Here is a 14,417-nt window from a genome sequence, read left to right on the forward strand (position 1 = left end):
TTTTCCCCTCTTTCCACGCCTTTGGGACCAAGCCAGACCCGAGACTCAGATTAAACAACATGGTCAAGGGCACTGATAATTCCTTAGCCGCTTCATGCAAGACCCGTGCCGGTATACCATCCAGTCCCACAGATGTATTCACATTAAGGTTCTGTAATAGACTATTCACCTCCACTTCATTCATCACAATTCCATATAAACTAATGGTTCCTTCATTTTTTCAACGTCACCACCTGGATGATATACTTTTGCAAAGTGCTCGCTCAGTAACTCCACTATATCGACTGGTTCAGTGAACTCTTTACCATCGTCATTCCTTAAAATCATTTTGCCATATACAGTTTTTTCTTGCTTACAGAATATTGAAAGAACTGTTTGGGATTCTCTTTTGCTTGCATAGCTAGTTTCCTTTTAATCGGCTTTTGCTGTTTTTACCACACTCGTTACCCTTCTAGCCTGCACTTTATACCGTTCGTGTGCCTGGAGGTCACCCCCTTCTTTAAATTCCCTCCATAGTTGTTTCTTTTTTTGCAGCTCAAGCTTAATGGTGTTATTCATCCACTTAACCCCTACTTGTTTCACTATTCGGACCTTAGGTATACAATCAGCCATAACCTCCTGTAAATGCTCTTTGACCACTTCCCATGCTCTATCGACGTCCAGCCTTTGCAGTTGTACATGCCATGGCACTGATCCAAGCAATCTCCTAAGCTTGTCATACTTGCCAGCACGGTAATTCAACATATACCCTGTCTTAATCACAAATTCCACACCTTTAGCCACCTCCCAGGTCAAGACCTTATGATCACTCTCACCAATAGGTGGCAACATGGTCATATTCATTACAGTCAAATTTTGAGATGCAATTACCAGGTCAAGCACTCTCACACCCCTAGTATTTTCAATTACATGCTGTTTCAGATAGTTATCCCTTAATAATTGAATAAAATCCATTTCCTTCCTCACATGTGTCCTTTCCTCCTTCCAATCAATGTTACCATAGTTGAAATCCCCCATAATAATTACCCTCCTTCCACTCATTTCATCAATTTGTTTATGCATACCATCTCCACCATCTATTCCATCACCTGGTCTATAGCAGCACCCAACTGTATATTTTATTCTGCCAGTGTCAATCTCACACCAAATAGCCTCAAATGAGCTCCTTTCACTATCCTGCAATACTTCAATTCTCCTTGGCTGCAGTTCATCAGCTATCGTCAATAACACCCCTCCCCCAATTTTATTCTCTCTGTCCCTCCTAAACATACTATAACCTACACATTCTATCCCACTAACTATATCATCTTCCGTCAGCCATGTTTCACTAATACCAATAACCTGTGGCCAGGAAGAGCCAATCAAGGCCAAAAATTCTTCCTTCTTGTTCCTAATACTCCTGGCATTAGTATACATGAATTGCAGTGATCCCTTTGTCCCACCCCTATCTTGATGCGTTATTCTAAATGTCCCATTCCCATTTTTTGTCTTTGGTACTGGCTCAGGTACATTATATACATTTTTACACTCAACTGTCTCACTGATGTCTGGATATCCACTCCCCCCCTCCTTGGTAGTTCTAGTTTCCCTGGTTCTGCACATCCATTTTCACTTCATTCAGCAACACTTTTTCCAGTCTCCGCACACCAAGTCCATTCAAATGCAGGCCATCCATCTTGTACAAGTCCTTTCGCCCATCAAACTCATTCCACACGTCCACGAATTCCACACCACATCGTCCGCATAACGTCATTTGCGATTATGGCCCTCCTCCTAAACTCCTCTCTGTCATACCGCGGTAACAGACTCACCATTCTAACTCTGTCACTCTTTTCTTTCGCTACCTTTAACAATACTTTCAAGTCCTCCACTTTCAAGGATATGAAAGTTCTTTCCTTAAGGGCCCTACAGGGCACACTGGTGGCATGCCGTTGCCACCAGCGAATAACTAGAACAGGCATAGGGCAAAACACTTGTAAAGGCTTAGGCCTATATATCAAGTCTGGATGAAACATCTGGACGTGATGTAAGGGTAGTACTGCCCATAACCAGTACAAAGATTAATAATAATAAAAAAAATTGGTGTACCACAAGGATCAGTGCTTGGTCCACTGTTATTCAATCTGTACATTAATGATATTGGGAAGGATTTGACAAGCAACATACAGTTATTTGCTGATGCAAAGATAGGTAGGGTAATCAGGAATGCTGCTGATATGCAGTCTTTGCAGAATGATTTGAATAGGCTGGAATTTTGGGCATGGGAAAATGGGTGTCAGTTCAATGTCAGTAAATGTAAAGTCATTCACTTCGACATGATTAAATATCCAGTGTCATATTATATTGGTGGGATTAGGCTAGAAGAAACTGATGAGGCTAGGGATCTTGGAGTGTTAATAGATAGGAAGTTGAAGTTCAGGGGTCATGTGGCAAAGATTGCAAATACAACTCAAAAGATAACTGCAATGCTGAAACGAACGTTCACATGTAAAGATAAGGTTATTTTGCCTCTTTACAAGGCCTTGATAAGATCTCACTTGGACTATTGTGCACAGGTCTGGTAAAGAGGCAAAATAACCTTATCTTTACATGTTGATTCTGATATATTGGAGAGAGTTCAAAGGAGAGTGTTAAAAATGATATCGGGATTGTGGAATACTGATTATGAAGACAGATTCAGAATTTGTAGACTGCAGATACTAGCAAACAGGAGAAAGAGGGGTGATATGATTGAGACTTACAAACTTCTGAAAGGGTCATATAGGATTTCAATTGATGGAATTTTTCAATTTATGAAGGGTGGGGAAAGGACGAGAGGGAATCCTTGGAAGCTGAGAATGAAGGCCGCCAAGGGTGTGAGGGCTAGATTTTTCTCTCAGATAGTGGTGTGTAATTGGAATGGATTGCATTGGAAGTTGTGAGTGCAAGCAGTGTGAATGAATTCAAGAATAAGTATGATAGCTGGTGTGTGTAGTATGTTGCCTCCCTCGATGAGTCTCTGACTCTCTGGAAATCTCTCTTAATAATAATATTTCAAATGGAAAATGTTATAATGATGATTGTATCACTACTCAAAAAAAGTCATATGGGCGTAACGGTTATTTTATTTATAAAAGGCATCTTGTAACGGTGAAGAGGTCTAATGATAATAACAGATTTTGATAAAGTTCGTTAATAAGAAGAATGCTGAAATAAAGATTTCAAATGTATGTTTTTAAAAGTGATGCCTAAGATGTTCAAACCTTATCAAAACTTTAAAATATAAAATTCTCTTTAAGACTTTTGATCATAATTACCTTTCAATTCTGTAAAAAAGGTATAGTGTAGAGATATTGGAATAAGAGGCTCTGGAAGTTCTAAGAGAAATGATTTAAGTAATTCTCCCGTTGAAATTACATCTCCTAAATTTTCCAGGGATGCATCACCTAACTCATCAAAGGAGGTCTTCATATCTTCAATCAAAGTTGCTGTTCCAGAATTACAGAAGAGACCTTCTTTACATAAACCTACATGAAGAAGGAAAATTCAACATTTAAAAACAACCCTCAACTATCTCCCAATTGTTATTTTGAAAAACTAAACTACTGTTCATATGACCCAGTTTCTCAGAGTACAAGCAGTCCTTATCCAAACAATGTTCCTTATATTATGATCAAATATAATGCATTCAATCTATATCAAAATTGAAGATTAATAATATGATGATAGATATTATTCTCTTAAAATTAGACCATAATCTTCAAGCCATGTTAATGATGTTAAATAACTAATGTAACAATCTATGGAAAAATAGGGAAGAAAAAACAACTACATTCTTAATAATGGCAAACATACAGAACAAGTAAAACATTTTAGATATCTAGCCATGATTTTGAGCAGAAGTTGAATATTAAATATATTCAAAAATACAGTTTAGATTTCTAAAAATTACTTTCATTTGGCTTTTTAGAAAATAAAAAACCAACATAAGACTTAAAATTAAAGAATTAATTCTTTAATTCTGTAATATTCTTAAGGGGAAAGAAGATCACCATATTTGTTGAACTTTCAAATTGTTTATTGAAGGTTGTTTTTTTTTATTTTATTTAATAATGAACTTAATCATGAGGTTGATATAGTAATAGACCAAAAATGTGGAAAGTGAAGTACCAATAAATGTATGATAAAATATTTTTCTATTTGTCTTTCTGTGTAGTTTCCCTGCACAGAAAGACGAATATGAAACTATAAAATATAAAATAAAAAAGAAAGGACTTATATTATACATGATCAACAGCCATAATACTGGTGTGCTTCTGTTTTGAATTAAATTATCAGAAGATGGAAGGTGAAAACAAGTCATGAGATGTAATGAGGTTTACTTTGAGAGCAAAAGAGGAGTAATTAACATTATTTAATTGGCATGTGAGTGATATTATTACATGACAGCTCCAGGGAGTTCAAGGACTCATCACAGGAGAGCACTAAATACATGTCACCCTCTCCACTACTACTTAATTCTCATACTACAAAACTACTACCACCATCAATGCCATCTACTGCCCACCATCACCAACAGTACTTTTTGTCTGTAAATTGCGTGTGTTCTGAATGTTTGTTGCATAGTGGTTGGTTCTTATAGCAGGAGATAATGAGCAAGTAATTCACTTTTATTTTCTTGAAAATTAATGATCTTTTCAACACCTAGGGTATCTTTCAACTTATTGTTATTATTCAGAACCTTTATGGAGTCACAAGACTCATCAACCAATTCTCACAATCTTGCTCATGACTTCTTTTCACAACCTCCATATCCTTACTCCTCCTCATTCCATCATATGAAAGAACTCCCCAGTGTCAACCCTCTGACTACCTCTCAATAGTTTAAATGTCTCATTCATATCACCTCTCTTTCATTTATCAAATTTTGCAGTCCAAATTACCTCAATCTATCCTCATAACTAACGTTGTACAACCCTGATATAATTTGTTATCAGCCTCTGAACTCTTTCCATGATTAATTTATCCTCTTCAAATCCCAGTGACAAAATCTGATCACAGTAGTCCAGGTTTTGTCTGATGAGGGCTTAATACAATGGAATCATAATTCTTCTTCTGTCTGTGCTGGTCAGCATCCGTCTCAGTATTGTAGCAATCCTGTGGGCTATCTTCACCACTTTTGCAATATGTCCCCTAAACTTCAAGTTTCTATCAATCATCACCCCCCCTAGGTCCCTTGATAGACTGTTTCCTTCACTTCATCTAATACAGTTCCACCAACAGAGTATTCTGCTTCATATTAGTAGATCCAAGACTTCAAGACATTACATTTAGTTGCATTAAACTGATATCCCATTCATTTGCCAATCTGTCCAACTTATTCATATTCTCCTGAAGGGTTACACCATCTGCACTATTACTAATAACCCTTCCCAACTTCACATCATCTTTAAACAATGAATATTTACAATGTCATTGATATAAAAGTTAAACAATACAAGTCCCAGCAGAACTCCACTTGTAACCTACTGCTTCTTTGATACCACTTCATCATAAACTCTCTGATATCTATCAAACAGCTAATCCCACTCCAATTGATAATTCTTTAGTACATTCCCTCAAAGCAGATGGCAAAATCCTAACTAGTCCCATTGCATTACTGACATCCAGAGTACTCCATATTTAAAACATACTCTCCTCTTGCACTTCTAAATCTTGAACCCTACCCATTCCTCTAGTACTAAAACCTAGTTCTCCAGGATGAAATATCCCAATAATGTGATCATTAAACAAAATTCATTATGTCCTCTGCACCAGTCACCATACTCCCATCTTCATCTAACAATATCATTCTTTCACAATCATTCCTTCTCCTACTGGTACCACATAACAAAACAGAATTCCTTTGGATTGTCCTTTAATCTCAGGGCCAATCTCTCCTCATATTCAAGTTTGGTCTTTGTTACTATACTAGTTATGTTCCTGGCCTAAGTCTTATATTCTTCATGCATCTTGATGACAAGGGGCCATCCCTGGAAAGTATAAAAGGAAGCTGTGAGCAAGAGGGTGAGGAGTGGTTTCTTTGCATGGAGGGTAGTGGAACAGTGGAATGCACTGGCTGATAGAGTAGTGAGAGCAAGAATAGTCAATGAGTGGTATGATCGACTTTGTGTTTCTAGGAAGGATCTCCCACAATGAGTCTCTTGTCCATGGAGGACTGAATAATAATAATCTACTCTCTATCCCTCTCCTTATATATCTTTCATTACCTTTTTTTTTTTCCACCTGAAGTTCCCTTTTGATATCATTTGTCATCCACTTTACACCAAATTGTGTTCTTTTTTTCACTTAAGGTGTACACCTTGCCGCTAATAAATTTTCTTCACTAGTTTTCATACACTGATGATATCTCACTATTTCAATTCCTCCATTCATGGAAATGTCCTAAGCTGATTTCTCAGATTATGATAATCATCTGCCTTATAATTTCATATAAATTCCTTTCTCCTTGACACTCCTGCATATGTATAAATCCAAGTCAAAATCACACACTACTCTCTCCAACTGGAGGCCAGGATGCCATCTTGGTTAATTCAGATCCTCTGATGCCATGAAGAATTCCGAAACTCTTGAACTTTGTGTTTCTTCTACTATATGTTGCCTAAGATTTCCATCCCTCAAGAGTTCCAGAAATTCCATTCCCTTAATACTATATGCAGTTTCCTTTTCCCAGTTTATACTGCTATAACTAAAATCTCCCATAATGATAAATATGTTTGCAGTCATAAGCTGAACTGACTAAACATCTTCTCTTCATCCTCTATGCTCCCTGGCTCATAGCAACATCCTACTAAATATCCTGTCCACCTCACACTATATGTGCTCAAAACCATTAGTGCCATTGTCCTCCAAATCCTCCATTCTGAGAGGACACAACTCACTTATAAGCAATACTCCACCCATCATGTTTCTCCTTTCTATCTTGATGAAAATCTAAATTAAAGATGTCAAGGAATTATATTCTTAGTTTCATCCTTTATCCAATTATAAGTAAGCGAAGTTTGTGCGTGAAGTCACTTCACGACTGCACTACTTGTATATGGAGGCTAATGACTTCACATCAATTGCCTTATATCCCATAATGCAATGCACTTATCCTTATATATATATATAATGCTATGCATTATGGGAAGGGCCACTACCCAGACCAGTTTCAACCTTTATTGAGGTCTCATCAGTGGGAGCCAGATCTAGAAGTGATACCAAGGTTGAAGTAACACAGAAGTCATATTTCAATTATATACAAGTATATGGAAAGGTGTCACACCTCACTACTAAAATACTCTGGATTAGAGATAGATGTCAAAATTGTTTCAATATCTATCGACTGCCAAACATCATCAACTTGTCGAAAATGCTGTACCTGCTACTTCTATTTCTGTCAGTATAGACATCTTTCATCAATCATGTTTCACTGATCTCAATATCTTTGGGCAGGCTGAGGCTATCAGTGCTGCCAATTCATCTCCATTATTCTGGATGCTCCTGGCATTCATATAAAAAAATATCAATGAATTGTCAGTGTTTTTATATCTATCATTATTCCCTACAGACTCCACTGGATTCTGCATTACACCATGTGTTCCCCTTCTTTCAAGGGACTATTTCAACAAGAGGCCATCTCTACCACCATCCACCTTGACAACTGTAGTTTCTCTGCAATGGCACACTCACTTGCCTGGAGAACAACATTCTCTTCAGATGCTTATGTCCTTCCTCATTCAAATGCAAGCCTTCTCTCACATAGTTTTCTTCTAATACTCAAATGCACTCTGGACATCCATATAATCGAAGCCTATCTTTTGACACATTCTTGCTATCGTACCATTCATTACTGATGTGCTGTTCTCCTCAACTCCATATTATTATACCTGGATAGCATATTAGTTCGATTTACACTTGCAAGTCATTTCTACTGTCACAATAATCTCATCCACTCTTTCATTTTACTTAATTGCTACAGTCACACTGTTTATAGTTCTTGCAGGCAAAACTCTCCTCTGAAATTCTATTTTACACTACATAAATCATCGAATCTCCATACATTATGCTTCTTACCACTCTGTTCCATCATTACTCACCTGCATTCCTCACTCCCACCCCCCCCTCCTCTGATAATACCTTCTCTCTTTGCTCTCTTACTTACCTGCCTTCCTGTCATTTCTCCATTCCTAGCTCCTGCACTGTTTTACCTTCTTCCCATTCCCTGCTTCTCCTATTCTCTCCCTTTCTATCATTTGCATAACTCATCCATCTCTCACTCCTATCATTTGCTTCACTCATTCCTTATACGTTCCACTTCTTCTATCAGTGATCTCTTTCTCTCTCCAAGCAGTAACCTACTCTCGCTTGACATTCACCCTCCCAATCAACACCACCATTTTTCACACCTACCAGTCCCTAATTTTATATCCTAATTCACACAATACTAGTCTTCCTAACCTCAAATCATGCTACTCAGCACTCTCTCCCCCTGTCAGCATTCTCATTTCTGAGATAAGTCTATTATGCTAACTCCACAACACTGGGCTTTTCACATTTTCTGCATTTTAAGTAAACATACACTCTTCTGTCTCTTATCTGTCACATTTCTGGCTGCTGGGATGCCAACATACCACAGAATCTTGTAATATGCTGTGTAAAATGTAGTCCTTAAATTGTGGCAGGCTTCAGATGATAATGTATCAGCTAATCATTTGACAAGCATAAACTAATCTAGATTTGACAATATGTTCTATCTAGATTAGACTTCCCATAAATTTAAAGCAAAACTCTAATAACGTATATTGAAAACTTGTATTTTTTGCTGCCACCTTGTTAACACATTCTACTGTATCATTACCCTGATTTTTTAGTATGTATTAGCATATTAAATATTTCAAACAGTGGGATTTTTTTGATGATAATACTAGTGTTTTTGTTGATTGTATTTTTGCTTTGTGGTAGTCTGATGTATGTAGTAATTAGTAAAAACTTCAATCACTAAGATTCAATATAATTTCAAAGAACAAATAGTGGAACCATTTGTAGTTATATCATCATTGGTGGTGGCAAAGACTGATTGTGAACATTATCATAATTGAGCAAAAATCTAAAACAAAAGAACAATGGCAATATGAACACATATTCCAATCTTGAAACATTGTTACGTGCCATAATTAACATATGTACCAGATATTTTTTTGGTATAGATATCATAAAGGTCACTATTATTGATTTTTCAATAAAAATCAAATTATAAAATCAAAAGTCAAATTACATTGCCCAGAAGTTCTAGCTACGAGGGTGTGCTGAAAAGTTGTGATAATCGCCATGAACAAATTGGGGTAGAATCATGCAACTTACAAGTATTCTACATATTCCCCACAAAGTGTTATACACTTGTTACAGCGTTGCAGCATCATTTGCAATCCTCTAAGAAAAAAGTCTTTCCCTTGTTGCACAAATCAGTCCTTTTTGTTCCAGGTGTTTATCAGAACTTTATCTCCCCCCCCCCCCCTCACACACAGGCATAGTGAATCAACCAAATATGCATTAAACACATACACAGACAATACATAACCTAACCCAAATGGCTATTAAATAGCATAATTATTCTTCTTTACTCTCAAACTAATCCTCATGGCAGCTCATAACTTGTTTTCACTTTCCATAATTTGATGATAACTTGATTCAAAATGGAATGACCATCGCAGTAGCATTACTACTGCTGGATGATCATGTATACTAATATATATATATTTTTTTTAAGACAATAGTATAAAAAAGATCTACACATACTGCAGCACAAAAATCAAATATAATTAACAGTGTGGACTTTTCAAGATTGGTTTGCTATTGTGAATGTAACACAGTATAGGTGACAATGTGGAGGGTGTGTTTATAAAGTCTGAACAGGAGATGAGACAGGAAATGGATCTGTCGAAAGTGTGATATTCTGTTGGACTATGAGTTGGCGTTAAATGTGAAACTGGCTGATGAAATGAAAGAATTTAACTGCAGGAGCAAATGACCATACGAATCACAAAATGGAAGCGAGGATAATTGCAGGAGCAAATGTTTACAGAAGCGAGTGAGACTTTGGAAGCGAAAGAGAGATGAAATATTTTCATTGATTGATTTTATTCTCCCAATAATTATTGGAATAAGCGAAACATCTTGATGGGAATAGAAATGGAAGGGCATGATGTTTTTTGTGAGGACAGAAAGGAGAGGGGGGGGGGATGCTGTTGATGATAACAGGCAAATTATGTCCTCATAAAACAGAGATGCGAGATGTAAATAGTGGCAATGGTTTTGAGTCAGTATGATGTGGAGATTGACAGGAAGAGATATTTAGTCTGATGATACTATAGGCCAGAATATGTGGAGGGTGATGATGAAGAAATGTATAAGCAAATGTATAGTTCACTAACTCATTAACATGAGTTAGTGAACAAGGGAAGGGCAATTATTATAGGAGACTTTAATTATGGCAGTATAGATTGGAATGAGGAAATATCATTTGGGAATAAGGAAAATTAATTTCTTAAGTTCTTGGGAGACAACTATTTTAGGAAGCATGTAAAAGAGGGCATACAAGGATTGAGAGTTTTAGATCTAATCATGCCATCAGAGGATGTGATGTGAGTGGAGTTTTACTTCCCTCCAACTGGTGAAAGTGATCACCTAGTTTGTGACTAGCCATATGAAGATTGCTGTGAGGAAAGGCTATGTGGAATTACAAGGCTGATGATTATGAAAAGCCTAGGAGATGACTTGAAGCTACAGCATGGAATGAGGAGTTAAATAAAAGAGATAAATGGGAACTGACCAAAAGATATTTAACAACATTGATATGTCAATGTATTCTGAAGGTCAAAAGACTGAAGACAATATCTATCATATCTCTTCTTGACTTCATTTACAGACAAAGAACTCACAACTGAGTCAGGCAATGCATTCCACTTATTCACCACCTGGAGGGTGGTGAATAAGTGGAACTCACACAGCTGAAATATTTCCCTTGCACCAATCTTATAAAAACCTTTTAGTAATTTAAATGTTTCTATCATATCCCCTCTTCTCCACCTATCAACCAATCTCTGCGACCAAGCTCTCAATCTATCAATGTAGGGAACATTTTTTACATCACTCACCAACTTAGTCACTCTCCTCTGAACCCTCTTCCACAACCTCCTCATCTCCAAGGAGGAACCCAGGTGACCAGACTTAAGCACAGTAATCCAAATGTGGAAGTATCAATGCCTTATAAAGGGGAATAATAACCTCTTTATCTCTGGATGTTAGTGTGTTCTTCAATAACCAAGTAAGCCTATGTGCAATCTTGGACACCTTAGCAATGTGTCCTCTGAACTTCATCTCCCTATCCACCAACACCCCAAGTCCCTAGCCTCATCAATCTCTTGGAGTACTGTTCCATCAATGTAGTACACAGCTGGTAATCTTTTAATCCCAAAATGCATAGCTTTACACTTTTCCACATTGAACTGACATCCATTACCTTCTGCCCATTTTGCCAGCTTATTTAAATCATCCTGCAAACTCTCAACATCAGTTTGATTTTTTTTTTTATTGCACTACCCAACTTTGCATCATCAGAAAACAAGTAAATATCTCCCTTCAAGCCATTTCCTATATCATTTATGTACAAATTAACCCTTTCAGGACCAGAAGGACTTATGAAGTAATACAAAGTTTTTAGGTATTAAAATGATTTTTATTAGGCATCTATTTAACATAAAACTTCATTATGTAGGAAAAAATCTTAGGTTTTATAGAATTTCATGGGACACATGTGTCCCAATGGACGTAAAAGGTTGCAAATAAATTAAAATTTTATGTGGGGACACATATGTACCATGCTCCTGAAAGGGTTAAACAATAATGGCCCAAGCACAGAGCCCTGAGGCACACCACTGGTCACCTGCCTCCTCTTGGAGGCCTCCATACACCGCTTTCTGGTATCTCTCCCTGAGCCATTCTCTTATCCATATCACCAGTTTAGTATCCGTCCCCATCTGCTCCAATTTACGCAAGAGTATTCCATGGGGTATCCTGTAAAAACCTTAGCAAAATCCAGAAGGACCACTGTAGATGAATGGGTTAACTATGAATTTTGAAATAAGAGGATAATATGGAGGCAGCACAAGATGAATAATGGTACCAATCAATTACATGAGAGGGTATAAAGAGCAGGCCAGGAAGGAGAATCAGTTAGTAAGAATAGCAAAACTACGGTATGAGCAGAAATTAGCAAATCAGACCAGAAAAATTCTAGGTTTTCAGTGGCAAGTGGAAGGAAGAACTTTCATCCATTAACATCTTACCATTAGAATGGTAAGATGTTAATGGATGAAAATGGTAGAATGGTAACTGGTACAGAAGGCATAGTTGAGGTATTCAGTGAACAATTTATAAGTTTAAATTTATTTCACCCCATCAGGGTGAAATCATGAGAAACTCAAGTGTTGAAGAAAAAGGAGAGGATGGCTTAATTGTGAATGAGCAGGAGGTATACAAAAAATTAAATAAGCTTGACGTTAATAAGGTGATAACACACATGATGATATGTCATTAAATCCTAACACATTCAAGTTGGGAAGTGTTTTGCATGTTTATTATACTGATGGGACTTCTCATTACCTTTTGTGTACCACTTCCCTGTCATGCAAGTGGGTCCATCTTAAGCAAAGTTTTCGCACAGTGTTAGTTGCAACCCCTTCGGTAGAATTTTATTGCAGCTTTCTTGTGTGCCACTCCTGCATCAGGCTGGTGGACAGCCTCACTGAGACGAAGTTTATGCGACATGTTTGTTGCAACTCTTTCGATAGAATTTTATTTGAAGTTGGAATAATTTGAAATTTTTGATGTCTTAATGACATCAAAAATTTCAAATGCAATCGAACAAACACTCATTTTATGCAATTGAAAATTTGGAGAAATGTTAGGACAATTTTGTTTTAGTTAGATACTGTGTTTGGCAGTACAACAAAGAGTTTTGCTTGAGTCTATTTTGCAGCATAGTTTCTGTGGGAGGAGACAATTTTCATTAGGTAGTGCTGTTTTTATCCCAGTTGTCTCTAATTGCACTATTTGTTGAAAAATATATTACACAGACTGCAAATGTCTCTGTACTTCATTCAATGATACATTAAAACTACTTATTTTTCTTGCATCTGTTGTATAGTGGCTGTTAGTGATTTATATTTCACCAACAAATCCCTTTCCATCTATTCATAAGTTTTTTTTTTAAATTATGTCCATCATTAATGAAAATATGGAAGTCTACAGTTTATAGGATCTCGTATTCTTCACTCCACCCACAGATACTTAACACAAGCACACTTATATCACAGATGTAAATTATTCGTATTCCATTTTACAGTACTGAAAGTATTTTTATTAATGCATATTCTTTCTCCTCCTTATATTTGCTGTTCTTTACATCTTTTAAATCAAGTATAGTAACTAATAATTAAATATATCTTTCTCTTTAATTATTGTTTTTTTTTAATATATTTTGAAAAGATCATTCATTTTCACCTATTACCCCCCATTCCACGATGCAGGATTAGTTACAATTGAAGAAACCATTATGAAAAGTCAGACGACATGCAGGAATGAAACTGTCGGTAAATTTGCTTGCTTCGACAGATGATTGGGTTCATGGCGAGCGAGCTACAATCTCCCTGACCTGACAGTGTTAAGGGAATGTGCCATAGAATTAGCAGTAGCACTGGCATGTCTGTTTAATAAATCTTGCAACAGCACAAACCCAATGAGAATGAAAGAAGTAAAATTGTTCAACTGTATAAAGATGGTGATAAGGATGGGGCTACAAATTATATGGGCTTTTTCAATTGAAGGTGAGTTAGCCAATCTCATAGAGAGATCGGCTAACTCCGTACAGACAAATCAGCTTTAGAAGACAATTTACAGACAAAAAATGTTGTTGGTGGTGATGGCAGTAGTGTCATGGTAGGAGAATTAAGTAATAGTGGAGAGGGCGAGATGTATTTAGCAAAGTAGAGAGCCTTTCTGCGATGAGTCCTTGTACTCCTTGGAGGTGTCACATAATAATAATAATAATAATAATAATAATAGATTATGCAAATCTGGTATGATGGAGAGCCAGCTGAATAAATGGAATAAAAGAAATTAAATGACACACTAAACCAGCAGTATACAATTCAGTGTTCAAACCAATTTTAAATCTGAGAGTTGGGTTAAACAACTGAATAAAGAATATAGGCCACCAATATGAGAACTGAGGAAAAAATTAAGAGAATGAACAGACAGCATAAATGGCAGAATCTTATTTAAAATGATATTAGAAAGGAACCTGACATCACTAGCATTCAAGAACCAGTGAGATC

The 14,417-nt window shown here is 36.7% G+C and overlaps 1 protein-coding gene across 1 annotated transcript in view; it reads right to left on the reverse strand.

Moving 5' to 3' along the window:
- LOC150099235 (protein FAM13A-like) overlaps positions 1–14,417 on the reverse strand; it is a 267,122-nt gene that overhangs the window by 248,441 nt on the left and 4,264 nt on the right. The window contains exon 3 of the mRNA XM_090404288.1: positions 3,297–3,506. Coding sequence (XP_090260414.1) covers positions 3,297–3,506 — 210 coding nt within the window. The remainder of the gene's footprint in view (positions 1–3,296; positions 3,507–14,417) is intronic.

Source organism: Typopeltis vanoorti, chromosome 14 (genome assembly GCF_054136105.1).
Source record: "Typopeltis vanoorti isolate ZY-2024b chromosome 14, IOZ_Tvanoo_1.0, whole genome shotgun sequence".
Lineage (NCBI taxonomy): Eukaryota > Metazoa > Arthropoda > Arachnida > Uropygi > Thelyphonidae > Typopeltis > Typopeltis vanoorti.